The sequence below is a fragment of the Aethalodelphis obliquidens genome, unplaced genomic scaffold (genome assembly GCF_003676395.1).
Source record: "Aethalodelphis obliquidens isolate GAN/ISIS:26980383/991018 unplaced genomic scaffold, ASM367639v1 scaffold8, whole genome shotgun sequence".
In the NCBI taxonomy this organism is placed as follows: domain Eukaryota; kingdom Metazoa; phylum Chordata; class Mammalia; order Artiodactyla; family Delphinidae; genus Aethalodelphis; species Aethalodelphis obliquidens.
The window spans coordinates 1,398,866-1,415,178 of record NW_020837952.1 but is presented as its reverse complement, the minus strand read 5'-3'; the positions used below and the strand labels follow the sequence as shown (position 1 = coordinate 1,415,178).

Below are 16,313 nucleotides of genomic sequence, written 5' to 3'. Positions count from 1 at the left end.
GAGGCTGAGAAAGGAACGGAATTTTTGAAAGTCTAGTTGGGACCAGAACAGGATTCACTTTTTCCCTTGCTCTTCTTCCAGCTCCTATGTGTCAGCTCAGCTCAGAGCCTCCCAGCTTCCAGGCCTGAAAGCAGATACTGATTCTAGACTTTAGAGTTAGAAATTAGGCAAGAGTGGCTGGGTACAGCCGTGAACCCTTCGCCTCCCCACCCTGCTGCTCCTCCCCGAATCTGGGTATCGTCTAGCAGGGTCCCAAGCCCCCCTCCTGCCTCTGGCAGCCCATTAACTTCGTGCTTTGGGATCTGGGGGATCTAATAACTCGTTGGATTATAAACTGGACATTCTTTGCAGGGGGTTCTTTACTGGAAACCAAGGCCTGTCAGGTGCCTTCTACCCAGGATCAATAAGATTTCTATTCCTCCCCCTCAACTGCCCATCAGAGCTGAGCTGATGCTAGCTTGCTGGATGGAGAGAAAGGAAAAGGGATGTCATTGCAGGGTTGAGCAGCTCCTGGCTCCACTTCCCTACCCCCACACATATCCCAAAGACCAACAGGGGTCAGAGTTCACACACCCAGGGAGAGGTGGGAGGCAGCAACAACAGCAAGAGTCCCAGGGAGAGGGGGAAATTCTCTAGTAGACTGGGATCAGTTGTTGCCCTTGGGGGTGCGGTGCTTCATAGCTCCCCCCTGCTCTTTGGGTCCTCCCCTAGGGGGACGTGTTAGGATGAGGGACAGGCATTAGAGCTTAGGAAGCAGCTGGTGTTTGTCTGAAGTAAGGTTAAGCCTAAGGGTGGGCCTAGACCTAGGGAAAGGGAGTGGATTCGAGTTAGAGGTAGGTTTCGGGCTGTGGGCAGGATTAGTACTCCCCTCCAATCTGGTGAAATGCACACAGAAGTATCATATTGGTGTAGTTAGTAACAATCCTCATTTGGGCTCTTTATGGAAATGGCTAACTTCATGGTTAGGTTATGGACCACACCTGGGTTTCCTTTCAGTTACACTGGTTTACGACTAGCCTCTATTTGAGTTCTAACCCTCCTGCTCCTTTCTTCTCCCCCATCATCATCTCTGAGCTTTTGGGTCCAGGAATAGAGCCTATCACCTGTTACCTGGATCCTACGTAGCCCAAGGTTTGGAAGCTGGCATCCTAATGTGGCATTTCCTTGTCTTGGGAAGGGGAGTGGCTTCCCCATTGCCCAACACCCTGACCACAGCTGGCCCAGATAGGCTTTGGGGACCGAAAGCTCTACACCAGGAGCAGCAGCACCCCTTCTGTTTGGGGTTTCTCTTTCTTCTTTGGTTTCTTTTCAGAACACCATCATAGCCATCACTCAGTTAGAGCGATTTTCACAACAGCTCATCTACATAGGAAAGGCAGGCTCCAAGTTTGTTTGTTTCATTCCCTCTCCGCAAGGGAAGAAACTGAGGGAGTTATGGACTTGCCTAATATCACAGAGCCGGTTGGTGTTCAAAGAGGAAGAAGGACCCTGCAGCATCTTTTGACTCCTGACCGGGTTCTTCTGGAGATCTGGATCCCCAGTGGCCTCATTAGGGTCATCCAAGGGACAGAATCTCAGAGTCCTCTTTCAGGGTCAGGAAACCAGTTCCCCATCAATGTATCTTATTTGTTTAAAGGAGGTAAGCAATAGTGTGTTCTGGATTCAAGGAAAAGCCACCAAGTCATTGATAAAAATAGAGATTTTATTCTGCAGAGGAAGATACTACATGGGTGGGGGCGAGGAGCCACTAATAGCTACGGTGGAAGGAAATACTGATTCCGGTATGCAAAGGCATCTTTGAGAAATTGGGGAGAGGAAAAGAGGGGTCACAAAAGGCTGGAGGGCAAAAGGAGAGAAGAATGGAGAGGATTGGGTTGGGTGGAGGTGGTCTCTGCAAACCAGGCTGGAACCCAGCACAATAAATAGTTTTATTTACAACAACCAAACTTGTGGCTTTTTATCCACGTTTCAGTGCAAATTATTTACACACTGATGAGGAGGCAGGACAGGAAGGGGGTAGGAGGTGGCTGAGGGAGGCATGGCTGGCAGCTGTTCAATGGCTCCACGACAGAGGCTGGAAGAATGGGGATATTTCTGCGGGGTCCCCCAGCCTCATGTTCCACATCACCACAGCTGCCCTTTCACCCTGGAACCTCCCGCTTCAGCTGTAGGTGGGGAGGACAAAGGCCCTGATGCTCAGGTGTGTGTTCAGGGTCTGCACCCTTGGCAGGAGAATGGGAAGGGCATGTGGGGACCTGGAAAAAACGGAGGATAAAGGAGAGGGAGAGAGGCAGGCAGGTTGCTGGCGCGGTGGAGGAGACAGAGCTACACGTCAGGAGCTGACGCTGATGGAGGAGGGGACGAATCCTTCTCCCACCTCCTGGCCAAGCAGGGGGCAGTGCAACAAGGGGTCTCCCACGGAGGTGGAGGGAGGTAGGTCCGGGGCAGGTCAGTCAGGATGGCAAGAGGGTTCATGCCGCCCCAGGCAAGTGGTTTCGGGAGTCCCCAGGTAGGAGCAGGTGGGAGAAATGATCGGATACGTAGGAGTCGCGGAGTGTGGCTGAAGGGGCTGGGTGGGCGAGGATCGGGGTCTTAGGTGCCAGCGAATCTGTTTGGTGGTGGGCTTGACGAGAACGCTCCTAGGGATGAGTCCGCGCAGCGCCTCACAGGCACTCGTGCAGTACGCGAGTGTGCGTGCAGTTGCGGCAGCTGACGTGGCAGCACCAGTGGAAGGTGCAGTTGCAGCGCTCGGTGACGCGCTGCGTGCGCGTGCGGTGGCCCCGGCCACAGCAGAGCAGCTCGCAGCCGTCCAGCGCGGGCGACGAGCTGTTGCAGGCGCGCCCTGCTGTGCCCGCTGTACCCAGGCGTCCGCTGTATGTGCAGAAGTTGGGCGATTTCTCGAAGTAGACGAGATCGTGGGGGGAGGGAGGCTTGTGAGCGGGGTCCTCGGGCTCGAGGCGCAGCAGTTCCGCCCGCGAGGCACGGTTGTTGCCGCGATTGCCGTACAGGACGCGCGAGGCGCCGTCGAAGCGGTCCCGCAGCACGTCGCCCACGGCGCGCAGCGTGGGCAGCCGCATCCAGCACGTGCGCACCGTGCACGAGCCGGACATCCCGTGGCACTTGCACTCCTGGCGCATCTCGGAGAACACGGTCTGGGGGAAACGGAGAAGAAAGGGTGTTCCAGGGCACTGTCAGAGTCAGGGCCACCTTCCCAGATACCGCCCCCTCCCGGACGTCGCCGGAACCTCAGCAAAGGCCCAGGCCTAGCCGCGCACAGAGGGAGGGAGGCGCGAAATGTCCCGCAGAGATTTGGACACTAAGCCCAACTCTGCTCCACCCGGCGAATCTGTCTCTGCCTCTCAACCTGGTTTTTTGAACCTGTACAGTGGAGGGGCTGTAGGCAATACAGTCTATGGGTTACATGACTTCTAACCTCTCAGTTGTCAGCCACTGTCTCTTTCATTCTCTGGCTTCCTTCCAAGCCTCCGCGCTCTCCGGACGCCCTCGCCTGGCTCCTTGCCCTACCCCCTGACCTTATCACCGACCGTTACTTCCCAAGTTCGAGGTTAGCCTCTGCGAGGGACTCCGAGAACCCTGCCATTCCGTTTCGGGTGCGGTGACCCTCAAGCCCGCTCACCGTGCGGCCCGCCTCGTTGTTGTGAAGGTTCATGAGGAAGCGCAGGTCCCGCCCCTTCTCCCCGGAGTCCACAAACTCCCGGCCAAAGAGGCGGCCGAAGTCGATGTTGTCGCTGCAGCCTCCCCAGTGCCAATCGGGGCCCCCAGGACCGCGCCGCCGGTAGTCGCACGTGCAGGACTCGATGGAGCCCTCCGAGCAGGAGCGCGCCACCGAATGGGTGACCCCGGCCGAGGTGATGGCGAAGATAAATGCTGTTTCCCGACAGCCTGTTGGGGAAGGGAGCGGGGATCAGCTAGGGGGCACGCGGGGGTGCAGCGGGCACCTTCAGTGGAGGACTTGGGACCCTTGAGTCCCACGCCCCAAATCCTTCCTTAGATTCCTGAAAGCCCGGCGACAGGCTGTGTTGGGAAGCTGGTCTCACGGAGAAAGCAAGTGCGTGGGCACGCAACCACGGCCACGCTTGTAATCACACGTTACTGAGACTCAGGGAGCATTCTGGCTTCTCGGTGGAAGTGGGGCAGCCCCAGAGAGAAAAGCCGGAAAGAGGGGAGTGGAGGAATTCTGCACCGCCAAGACCTCTCCGCAGCCCAAACTTTCGGCCCGGCCCTCGTCAGCGATGCAAGACTTGCTGGGCTGGAGGTAAGAGACGCCCGCAGAGACCAGCTTTGAGAGGGGCTGAGGGACAGCAGTGGCCAGCCAGCGTCCACGACTCGGAACTCCCTTTCTCTGGGGCAGTGGCTCAGAAAAGTTAGCTTCGTGCCCGAGGTGCACGGCTTGAAAGCCCCTGGTAGAACGAGTCTGGCCCAGAGCTAGTGCTGGCATGAAGCTCTTGGCGGGTGGATCGTGTGACCCTGCAGGTGCCCCGGACATCTTCCCTGCACTTGCCCGCCCCTGCCCTGCGGGTGACCGTGCGTTCCCCTGGTCCAGGAATCGTCACCTTCCTGGGTACCCACCTCGGTTGACGATCTTGCCGAAGAGGTGGGGCCCCGAAGCTGTGGGACAGTTCCAGCGGCGGTTCCGGAACTGCCACTTGCACTCTCGCACAGCGCTCTGCAGCCCCCCGCTCACACTGTGCAGGATCCCCGGGTTCTGGCGGATCAGGCGCCGCTGTTTGCGGCTCAGCAGCTGCAGACTGGGCTCGAGTACCAGTTGCAGGCTCTTGGAGTCGGTCAGCAGGTTCGTGGAGGAGGCTACGTTCACGATGCCCCTGGTGAGACGCATGATAGGAGCTCAAGCTCTGGAAGAGGACCTGCACCCTAACCAGAAAGGTCATGCCCACCCTGTCCTCTTCCTGGAGCTATTTGCTGGCGAGAGCGGCGGGATCAATAGCAAGGTAACAGTTCCGCGCTCCCAGGCTCACTAGTTTGAAAGGACTTGGCGTCCAGAGTTTTGTGTTCCCAGGGATCTTAGGGCTGCTCGGGGGCCCTGCGCCCGGAGCTGGACAGCAGAGGCACGGAGAACCGGAGACTAGATATTCACCTTGGTTCTCAGAGCCTGCTTCCGGGCAGCCTGGTGAGCAAACCCTGGCCTGCCATCCATGCCCACCCAAGGCGTGAAATGCTTGGGAGTTCCACCCTCTACTTGGCTTCTTTCTGAGTGCACGCCTGCCCTTTCTCTCCCGAGGCTGGGAAACCTGTGGTGTGACTACCGCCGTGAGGCTCGGTTTGGGGCTCTTGGAAGAAGGGCGGTGCTAGATGGGAGTGGGCTCCCTGGCTGGAGTATCGTGGGCCACCGGGCGGACCATTCACCCCACTTAAGCAGAGCTGGATCCTCTGGAGCAGCTCCGCCCCAGAGCGCCCCTCGGTGTCTCAAAGGGAAGTCAGAGCGCTGGAGAGAGCCTGTCTGCGGACGGATCCCAGAGCGTGGGAGCTGGATGGGGCTGGCCCCTGGCTCTGTGCCCCGAGACAAGTGGCGACCCCGCACCAGCTCACTTACCACCATCGGCCACTGCTGTTGGCGGCCAGGGCTGCAGGCAGAGCGGCCAGCGCCAGCAACAGCGTAGCGGAAACCCAGCCAGGCAGCAGCGCCCAGTGCCCCATGGCCTGCCCGGCCTTGCCCGCTCTGTGCTGCAGTTGGGGCGGCTTTGGCTGCTGCCCGCGGCGGTGGGACTGGACGCGGCAGTGGCGGCTGTGGCGAGAGTCTGCAGTCTGGCTCTAACAGCCCCGGGGGCGGGCGACGGGCTGCATGGCTCGCGGTCCCAGCTGGTGGGCTGAGGCAGCCACGGCGGGCGGCACCGCCTCTTATAGTTGTGGCGCTGGCTGAAGTGACGATAGGAGGCTGCCCCGCCGGGCCGCACTGTGGCACCAGGGCACACCGGTCAGGGGCGCAGACAATGGGCAGCGAGCGGGGCCGTGGCTCCCGCCCGTCTGAGCCGAGAGCTGACGGGCTGGCCGTCGGGGCTCACCCCCGCCCCCTACCCGGTGGCTCCCGCCTCCGGACCTGCACTGGCCGCCGACCCCTCCCCTTGGGACGTCCTCCCACGCGCGCCCGCCTCACTCCTCTCCGCGTCCGGAGCCCGTCGGGGACCAGCGTCCGCCAGGGGGCGCGGCGACCAGTGTGCTGCGGGCACAAACTGCCGGGAGCTCAACCGCTTCGCTGCCTGCTGTGGGGCTGTCCCCTCGACGTCACCCCGGTCCCCGCCGGCGTCTCCTCTCTCCCCCATCCTGAGTGGAAGAAGGAAAGCTGTGGTTCTGGGCAGCGACTCTGGGGAGATACCTCCCCTCCCAGGACCCCCCGACGGCTGGACAGGGAAGGAAAAGGGGGGAGACTGGGGTGGGGCTGGGGCTGTGGTCAGGGAAGTCCCAGGGGTGGGTTGGGGGATGCGCTGACCACACAGAGCCCCACCATGGAGAGGGACCTGAGGCAGCGGCAGTCTGTGCTTGTGAGGTGGGCTGGAAGGAGTGCACAAGTGGCTGCGTGTGTGCGCGCTAAAGTGGGACAGTGCAAATGAGACTCCGGGTGAGAATATGTGTGAGTGTGTTCTGAGAGCGCACACTCACGGGTGTCCTTGTGCACAGAAAATCCATGTTCAGAAGAGGGATGTGAGGAGCCTTTCCCAGGAATCTTGGAACTTAGCTCAGGTCAGAAAGGGTCATCTAGTCGTCTTGTCACCACCTGGGGCAGTGCATCATCTCCTAGGTGTCGGGAAGGAGGTGGCAGCTACGTCAGGAGAGACCCAGAAGGTTGGCAGAGGAACAAAGAGTGTCTGGAACTGTGTGCGGAGGTGGGCGGTTGAGTGGGCGATTAAATATGCATAGGTGTGTCACTCTCACCCGGCGTACCTCATGCCATCCTATAGTGTGTCACCCTGTGGCATGTGTCAGCCTGTGCATGTCACTGGGGGAGGGGGACTACGCCTGTAACCAAGGTGGTATCAAGATGGATGAGTGGCAGTGTCTCTAAGGACTAGGCTCAGAAAGGAAGGGCAGTGGAGCAGATGTCAGGGGTGTACATGGAGGGCCTGGGAAGAGAAGGGCTGCTGGCTAAACTGAACCCAGAAGAGGGAACTTGTGTCTCCAAGTTTCTGCTTCTTTCTGAATTTTTCTGCCAGGTTTCTGTCTTCTCCCCCCCAAACTCTGGCTCTCTTCACTCTCACCGTGCCAGGTTACCTAGAGCACCTGCGACCATCTCTACGAGTCCTGGGAGTCCCTCCTCCTAGGACTCCATCTCAGCCTCAAGGCCACCTCTGCCTCCTATCGAAGAAGTGGCAGCTGTTCCCTATATGGGGCATAGGGGGCACTGCCAGCCTGGTTCTCATGCCCCACCACCACACACAGGTGGCCCCTGGAAGACGGAGGATCTCCTCCTTTAGGTCTCTCCTGTCTCTCCATTTTACCGAGGAAAAACTACATTGGGCAGTTATCCAAGGGCCACACAGCTAACGAGGGAATAAACGGTAGAGCCAGGTTAAAACCCAGACTGTTTTGACTCAAAGCCCATGCTCTTTCCACCTTACTGGCTGCTTGTGACTGTGCAGCAATAGCAGGCTGGGAGCTCTTCCTGAAATTGGCAGATAAAGAAAAATGGTCTTTAGGATCTTCCTGCCTCTCCTTTTTTTTAAAAAAAAAATTATTTATTTGTTTGGCTGTACCAGGTCTTAGTTGCAGCATGTGGGATCTAGTTCCCTGACTAGGGATCGAACCTGGGCCCCTACATGTGGAGCGTGGAGTCTTAACCACTGGACCACCAGGGAAGTCGCTCCCTTTTTTTTTTTTTTTTAACATCTTTATTGGAGTATAATTGCTTTACAGTGTTGTGTTAGTTTCTGCTTTATAACAAAGTGAATCAGCTATACATATACCTATATACCCTTATCTCCTCCCTCTTGCGTCTCCCTCCCACCCTCCCTACCCCACAACTCTAGGTGGTCACAAAGCACCGAGCTGATTGCCTCCCTTTTTGATCCTCTCTTTTCCCTCTCCTCTGCCTTTCGGATGCTTTTTGACTGAGCAATATACTCAGGTCTGATCCTAAAGTGTTCCAAGTCCCAGAAATGATCAGGCTTCCCCTCCAATGCAGGGAAATCACTCTAAGAAATAAATGCTTGATAAGTTTAATTAATCTTCCTGGGGCACTTGCATTTTAAAAGAGATGCATATTAACACAAATGAAGCCTGATGGAGGTTATTTTTGAGGGGAATGTATTTTCCAGGCCCTTTGCCCAGTCCAGCATGCTTGTTCCCTCCAAGGATTTGACCCTGAGGGACAAGGTGTACTGGCCCAGCATCTTCCACAGGTCTAAAAGCCAGTGGCCTCTGCAGAGGCCACCCAGCACAGATGGCTCAAGTAAATAGACAGTGTACCATGGGCAGCCTGTCCTTTGTCCCTTAGGATTTTCTTCCCACTGGGGCCTGGGTCACATCTTTTGGCTTGGTGGGTTGATAAAACATCATGGAGGAGGGAGCTGGGCTCGAAGACAGGGCAGTCCTGTCTGTGGCCACTGGTGACAAGCAGAGGTGGGAAGAGAGGAAAGAAGGATTCAGTATCCTTTGTTCCACCATTCCACCCACCAGGAATAGTGGGGAAGAGTGGGAGGGCTCTAGGTCTGGTCACACTCTGTATGACCTGGCCCAAATTCCTATTTAGATCAAATCGTCGCTCTATCAATCGTCCTCTCCTTCTTTCCTGCGTCATCGGTTTACCTAGCTACTGGATCATACCCATCAGCATACAAATATGCTGTAATGTCTCCCATCTAAAAAACCCCAGAACTTTGTTTGACTTCACATTACCACCCAACGTTGCCCCATTTCTCTGCTGTCTTTATATATATATATATATATATATATATATATATATAAAAATTTATTTTTGGCTGCATTGGGTCTTCATTGCCATGCAAGGGCTTTCTCTAGTTGTGGAGAGCGGGCGTTACTCCTCATTGTGGCGTGCGGGCTTCTCATTGCAGTGGCTTCTCTTGCTGCAGAGCACGGGCTTCAGTAGTTGTGGCACGTGGGCTCAGTAGCTGTGGCGCACGGGCTTCGTTGCTCCGCGACATGTGGGATCTTCCCGGACCAGGGCTGGAACCTGTGTCCCCTGCATTGGCAGGCAGATTCTTAACCACTGCGCCACCAGAGAATCCCCTCTCTGCTGTCTTTTACTGCAGAACTCAAAAGCGTTGCTTTAATCACCAATGCCGGTTTCTTTTCTTTATTCTGTCTTTCCACCACCCTAATCACACCTTCTAACCCACTACATTTCCTTATAAAAATCATCCATGACCTCCGTTTTGCTCTACAGTCAAATCTCAGTTCTCATCCTAACAAACTTTTTAGGAATAACAGACAAAGTTGAACACTTCCTCCTTGAAATATTCTCTCTCGATTTCTGGAGCACCGTTCCTACCTCCCTGGCTGCTCAGTCTCTTTATCTGGTTCCACCTTTGTACCCAATTTCTACATAACTCATTGAACTGCACCCCAGTTCAATCTGGAGCTTCTTCTCAGTCTACACTCACTCCTTTGGTGAACTATCCAGTCTCATGCTCCCTACTTTTATCTCTGGCCCTGAACTCTGGACTTGCATATCTAACACTTGAATAAACACCTCAAAATGTACAATGTCCAAAACTGAACTCCCAGTTCTTCCCTTGCACCTGCTCTTTTTTCAGTCATCCCCATCCCAGTAAATTGCAACTCCATCCTTTCAGTCGCTCAGGACAAGAATCTTAGAGCCATCCTTGACTCATCTGTTTTCTTATAATCTGTGTCAAATCAGTAAAAAAAAGAAAACAGTCTTGCCCTTCTGTCTTCAAAATATATGTAGAATCGGATCCATTCTTACCATTCCACTTCTACAACACTGGTCAGAGCCACCATCATATCTCTCTCCTGTACTATTGCAATAACCTCCTAACAGCTCTCCCTGCCCCAGTCCTTGGGCCCCATAGTCTATTTTCCACAGAGCCATTCTTTCTAAAACAAAGTAAGATCGTTTCATTCTCTGCTCAGAATTTTCCAGTGATTCCCTATCTCACTCAAAGGAAAAGGCAAAATCTTTATTTTTGCCTACAAGGCTCTATATAATCTGACCTTGCTCCTTCCTTGTCCTCTAACTTCATTGCCTACCACTCTCTCCCCTGTGGGTTCCTCCCTCCAGCCACACCGGCCTCCTTGCTAATTCCTTGAACGTACGAAGTAAGTGTCTGTCCCAAGATCTTTGCACCTGCTTTTCTGTCTTCTGGAATGCCCTTCCTCAGCTATCTCCATGAATTTGTTGCTTCCCTTTTCCTCCCCCTGTATAAAATGTTAATTCCACTACCTATCTCCTTTACCCTGCTTTATTTTTCTTTGTATCACTTTTGACCATGGATAACTTTAAAGGCTTAAAGTAGAAAATTAGTAGCAAGCCACCGCCCCCCTTGAAATAGAAATGAGAGAGATATGTCAGAGGGGAGAGAGGCTTTACCTAGATGGGGTCTGGGGAGGAAGCAGGGGGCCAGGGCTGAGGGTTATTGGCAGAGGAGCCTACCTTCCTTTGAAGCACCAGCAGGTGGCACTGTCTCCTTGGGCTGGGAAGGCATCAGTCTCTGGTAGAGAAGGGGGCAAAGTTCTGTCGAGGGTAATCTCACAGATAGGTTGGGTGTGTGTGCGGGGGGGGGGGGGGGGGGTTCTCGGGAGTCCAGCGTAGTCGGGCTGCGGAACCTCTGGTGCCTCCGGGTGGTGGCCTACGGTGCTGCAGCAGAAGGCGTGAGAGGCGGAGGGTGGGCAGCGCAGCTGAGCTCACCGCCGCCGCGGGCGCATCCATCCCTCCAGGGCCTATAATTTGGGTTCCCCGGGCCTGGCCGCCCCTATCAGCGGCTCAGCAATAGATGAGTCACCCGGGACCCTGGGCCAAGGCAAACACGGGGTGGGGGGAGGAGGGGGAGGAAGAGGAGGAGGCTTTCGAGACTGTACTCAGCTTTAGCCGACGCCTCAGTTGCTCGATCCCCCAATCTCCCTTTTCTTTGACCCCCGCCCTATAGGGCCCCAGTGTTCTTCTCAGATTGCTCTCGGTGCGTCCATCCCCATGATGGGAAGGCAGCCCCCTACCCTTCCCATTGAGGGGAAGGGGGATCAGTTTGCTCCTATTTCCCTCCCTGAAGCAATGACAGTCCCTCACTTTCCCCCTGCTGTCATGGCCCCAACCCTTGTCAAGGTCCCTCTGGTTCCCGCCCCTCTCCTTTCCTGGAGCTGGCCGCGTGCTTGGGGTATTAGGCAATGGGTGTGTACCCGCAGCCCTCTCCAGGCCCCGCCTGCCACACCACCCTCCAGCCGCCTGCGGGTCAGTGCTCAGGCCAGCCGGTCGGGCCAAGGGCACTGGGGGCCAGCTCAGGCCACCCAGTCTGCCTGCCTGTGGCCTCATGTCCCAGAGCTGGGCTTCTGCAGGGAGAGGGAACAGGAGTATGGGTCCTTGGACTTGGGATAGGCCAGCTTGGGGAGCCCTGGGGTCACTAAGAAGTTGGAATCTGTGGCAGTAGTTCTGACCCTGGCCCTTCCTTGGCACCTGGCTATACGGCAGCCCAACAAGGGTAGAATAAGAAGGAACAGTCTGAAACTGGAGACACATGGAGAAATACGAGCGTCCAAGAGGTCCCCCTGTGGGAGAAGAGGGGCATAGGAGACCTCGTCCCCCCTTCCAGGGCCCTAGGTAAACTTCCAGGCTGACATCCAGGGAGAAGGACAAGGACACTGGTGAGGATCAGTGAATCCAGGTGTAAGGACAAAAGCTACGGAGTCGGGGTGCAGATTCTGGTGGCCTCAAAAGCCATACACGGTTTGGTTCTTGGCCCCTAAACAGGAAGGAGGGGCAAGAGCTCTAGGGCTCCTTCTCCTATACTCCCCTCTCCCCCCAAGGTAGGACAGCAGAGGGGAGCAAGCAACCCTCCGTGGTCACAGCTGTCCAGTGTCAGGACCGTGGCGCTTTCACCTCCCTAGCCTGCTTGAGGCCTGGCACAGGAAGGTGATTAATACATTTCCTACCAGATGAAAGTCATTAATCTCCCTCAGACAGCTTCGCCCCCTAGACAGCAATGCCCCCTGCAGCATGGGGCAGGACCTGCAGCCACACAGACTGGAGGCTGGCTGCCCAGCAGAGCTGCATGGCCAGTACCAAGGAAGCGATGACTGGGGCTGTGGGTTTCAGCCCCGTGGCCCTGCTTCCCCGGGGGGCCTGTCTCTGAGTCAACGTGCCAGCCTTGGGCGCGCGGGGCCAGCGGTGCCTTGGGCTGCGGTCTGGCAGGGGCGGGGGGCGGCTGGGAAGCCTGGGGCCCCTCTCTGGCAAAAATAGCCCACAGTGGTTAGAGCTGGGAGGGTGAGTCAGGCAGGAGCGCAGCAGCGCCTAACCCCTTCGCTGCCACTGGGGCTCCCTAAGGTGGTTTGCCTCCGTATCTGCAACCCAGGATCAGGCTCTTTCCCTGGCTGTCCTTGGGCCGGGCTCATCTCGGGATACCGAGGCCCTCCTCCTTCCACGTGAAGCAAGTCTGAGAGTCTGGAGCAGGAATATGGGCCACGTGGAGTGCAGACCCGGGATCCTAGGAAGGGCAGGAGACCTCTGCTGGCAAGGATGCCTGTAAGCTAAGGGGAAGCATTGGGGCAGGCTGAAGATCTCTGGAGTTACCCGAGCCGCTGCTAAAGCCAAACTCTGAGGCCAGAGCTGACCCCTCCCAAGGGGCAGGCGTAGGGCTCGGAGGTGGGCGGAAGCCAAGCCACCCAGAAGGGAGCTGCTCCTGCCGGCTCCGATTGCCCTGCACTGTGCTCTCTCTGAGGGCTCTACCCAAGACTGTCCAGCGACAGAAGCTCGATCTCAGCTCCATCTTCATCTTCTCAAGGGCACCTTGCAGCCATCCAACTATCAGTGGGAAACTGAGGCAAAGAGAAATGACCACTTGGGACCAGGATCCTGGCTCCCTAGACTGGGTCACTGCACCCTTCTTGCAGCCTGGGCTGTCCCAGAGCAGGTGAGCGGAACTCTGGCCCACCTCCCCCTTCAGCGGGGCCAAGCCTGAACCCAGGCGTCGGGGGAGAGGGTGTGTGTGTGCGCTGGGAGGAGGGGGAGCGGCTGGGCTCCCCGGGTCATGGCGGGGGGTGCGACGAGTGGGGTGGGGATGCCCCGGGCTCGGGGAGGGGCCGCAGCTCTGTCAGCCGCGGCAGAGCCGCCGGTGAGCTCGGCGCGAGTAGAGCCAGAGCCCCCAGTTCTTTGCTCGCCCGCCTGCTAGCTTTCTCGATCACTCCCTCCCTTCCTCCCTCCCTTCCTCCCGGCGGCCGCGGCGGCGCTGGGGAAGCGGCGAAGAGGAGTGGCCCTGCCCTGGAAGAATGCGGCTCTGCCGAGGGGGCAGAACCCGACGCAGTCTCCCCACGGTTTGAACAGCCCGATCCCAGGCTACCCAGCCGCGCCAGTGGCGGACTCTGCACGAGAGCAGCTGGAGGTAATCGGGACCGGGAGAGCAGGGAGGGCAGGGACTCGCACACGGGGACGAGACGGGCACAGTGGCAGTCAGACAGACAGACACGCATCCGCCCACGGGGGCACAGAGATGCGGAGAGAGCCAGGGATATCGCCAGAAATAAAGACACTGCAAATAAAGGAGTGGCCCCAGATTTGGAGGGCAATGAACGAGAGCAAAGGGGTGGGGACTGAGACTGGGGACCTGGTGGGGACCAGAGGGGCGATGCTAGGAGGAGGGGAACATGTAGTTAGGAAAGGTGGCAGATGAGGAAGAGGTCTCAGCTTGCGCCACGGTCCCTTTCAGGAGGGAACCAAAGTCCTCTCCCTGACTTTGCCGCACCTGGAGCCTCCCCTCGCTCCCTACTGGGGCCGAAGCGGGCAGAGTGGGATGGGGAGCCCATTTCTCCACCCTTTTCAGAGAAGTTGCTGGCCTTAGACGGCACCTGGAGGCGACAGCCCCCCACTCCCGCCCTGCCATCTGGGGGTGGTGGGGAACCCTCTCTCAGTCCTGCCCAGCAGCCCAGTGAGAGGGTGAAGCTGTGTTGGGCAGGGGAAGCCAGTCTTGGGGCCCTTGAAAAGGGAGCGGTGGGCAAGGTAGTGGAGAGCTGTTTGTGAGTCTATACCTCTGTTTGCACGTGAGTGTGTCTGTGTGCCAGGCATTGTGTCTGGCTAGATCGGCTCCAGAGCACTAGCGTAAGTCCCAGCTTCTAGGCGGGGACTCTTCCTCCAGGGCCCAGGTACTCTGGGAATCAAGGCGTGATCTTTATTGTTTTGTTTGAGGGGGGTGAGAACGGTCGGTGGGGTGGCACTGGTGAGTTAGGAGCCCGAAGTTGAGCATCCTTTGGTTGCCTAGGCGAGCCACCCTATTCCGGAGCCATCCTTAAGTCTCCCTGTCCCGCAGGCCCTGATCGATCTGCCCACCGGGGCCTTCGGGCCCGGGATTCGACATGCGGGAGGAGCCGCGGCCGCGGCCTCCGCCCTCGGGCCTCGCGGGTCTCCTGTTCCTGGCTTTGTGCAGTCGGTGAGCAGTTCCCCTGTCACCCAGCCCACGAGAGAAAGCCCTGGGCTAGAGGCGGGGCGGGAGGAGTCAGAGGGGGCGCGAGGCCTGGACCACTGACCCTCAAATGCCTTCTCGGTTCCCAGGGCCCTAAGCAATGAGATTCTGGGTCTGAAGCTGCCCGGCGAGCCGCCGCTGACCGCCAACACCGTATGCTTGACGCTGTCGGGCCTGAGCAAACGGCAGTTAGGCCTGTGCCTGCGCAGCCCCGACGTGACGGCGTCCGCGCTTCAGGGCCTGCACATCGCGGTCCACGAGTGTCAGCACCAGCTGCGTGACCAGCGCTGGAACTGCTCGGCGCTCGAGGGCGGCGGTCGCCTGCCGCACCACAGCGCCATCCTCAAGCGCGGTGAGCCTGGCGGGGCGGGTCTGTGCCGCCGCCGGGGCTGGGGGGCGGGGGGCAGGCCGAGGCGAGCGGAGGCGGGAAGGGACGAGTTCACGACTCCGGGAGGGGCCTCTCCGGGAATTCCCCCCGGAGCCGCGCGCGGAGTAGGGTCTGGCCACCCGTCTGGGGCCCCGTGCTTCTGACTTCCACCTGCGCACTGCCGGCAAGGCAGCTGGGTCCCTGCTCCCCTACCCTAGGCGCCCCCGCCCCTTTCCTGCCTCCGCCCAGCTGATCTGGGCTGCCCCTGTGAGCAAGAGATGCCCCCAGCCCTGGAAACTTCAAATGCCCCCCTTCTTCCCCTCCCCCAGTTTTCTGTCCCTCCCTCTCCATGGGACAAGCCCAGGCTGGTGTCCCCAGAGCCTCAGCGGGGGTGGGGTGACGCCCCCAACCGTTTAAGGGTTAAACCTACTCCCCTAATTACTGGGGTTCCCAGGAGCAGAAGGTGGGAACAAAGACCCTGATGGCTTTGAAGTCGGGGAGCATCCCCCTCCTCTGTGCTGTGAGGGCCCCAGGTGGCTCTCACCTGAGCAGGTGAGGAGCGGCTAGAGGGGTGGAGAACAGGTCACTGCGGGGCCTGGTCTGGGGGCCCTGGTCTGAGCGGCAGCCCTGTCTCTTGCCAGGCCATGCCGGAGTTTACTCCCTAGAGGAGTAAACATCCATCTCAGGCTCAGCCCAAGGGTGGGGGCAATACTTTGGGGACCACAGGGTTAATAGGCAGCTACCATCTTCAGGGGAATTCCCAAGACTTGTGCAGACAGCTTCCCCCCTGGAGGGCTGGGGCTGGAGGATCGGGAGGCTGGGCCAGGAGCCCTGCATCCCGGGGTGGGAGAGGCCTGGCCCCTAGAGAGGGGCTGTCTCTCATCCACTCAGGGCTCCAGAGAGCCCCTGCCTAGAAGGAAGTGAGGGACCCCCTCCATTTCCACAGGGCCTGGTGTAGGCGAAGGCTTTGATGCCTAAATGAGAAGCATGCCTATCTAAGCCTGGGAAAGGCTTGTCATCCTGAGCCTCTGTGACCCCCAAAACATAACAAAGAAGCCAACATTTTAAGAGGGCCTTAGGGAGAATCACCCACGCCTCTCTCCCTCTCCCAGTGTTTTATAGAGTAATAGCAGGTTAGGATAAACATAAAGGCTAGTCTTAATGGGCAAATATAAAACTAGAAGCTGGAAAGAGGAAGGACAGCTCCACAGCTCCCGTACTTTGGGGATGTTGGAGTGGTGGAGGGTAGGTTGGTTAAAAGACTGATTAAAATAACCTTGAATTACACACACACACACACACACACACACACACACACACACACACACACA

The 16,313-nt window shown here is 57.7% G+C and overlaps 2 protein-coding genes across 2 annotated transcripts in view; one reads left to right on the top strand and one right to left on the bottom strand.

The window, feature by feature from the left end:
• Positions 1 to 1,688: 1,688 nt before the first annotated feature.
• Positions 1,689 to 5,874, bottom strand: WNT1 (Wnt family member 1). The gene is made up of 4 exons (XM_027108225.1): positions 5,573 to 5,874; positions 4,591 to 4,844; positions 3,638 to 3,903; positions 1,689 to 3,152 (listed from the first exon to the last, which is right to left on the bottom strand). The coding sequence occupies exons 1-4, from the start codon at positions 5,674 to 5,676 to the stop codon at positions 2,664 to 2,666; spliced, it is 1,113 nt and encodes a 370-aa protein (XP_026964026.1). The 5' UTR covers positions 5,677 to 5,874; the 3' UTR covers positions 1,689 to 2,663.
• Positions 5,875 to 12,394: 6,520 nt separating this feature from the next.
• Positions 12,395 to 16,313, top strand: part of WNT10B (Wnt family member 10B) — a 6,583-nt gene continuing 2,664 nt past the window's right edge. The window contains exons 1-4 of the mRNA XM_027106125.1: positions 12,395 to 13,073; positions 13,398 to 13,541; positions 14,463 to 14,582; positions 14,705 to 14,967. Coding sequence (XP_026961926.1) covers positions 14,509 to 14,582; positions 14,705 to 14,967 — 337 coding nt within the window. The 5' untranslated portion in view covers positions 12,395 to 13,073; positions 13,398 to 13,541; positions 14,463 to 14,508. The remainder of the gene's footprint in view (positions 13,074 to 13,397; positions 13,542 to 14,462; positions 14,583 to 14,704; positions 14,968 to 16,313) is intronic.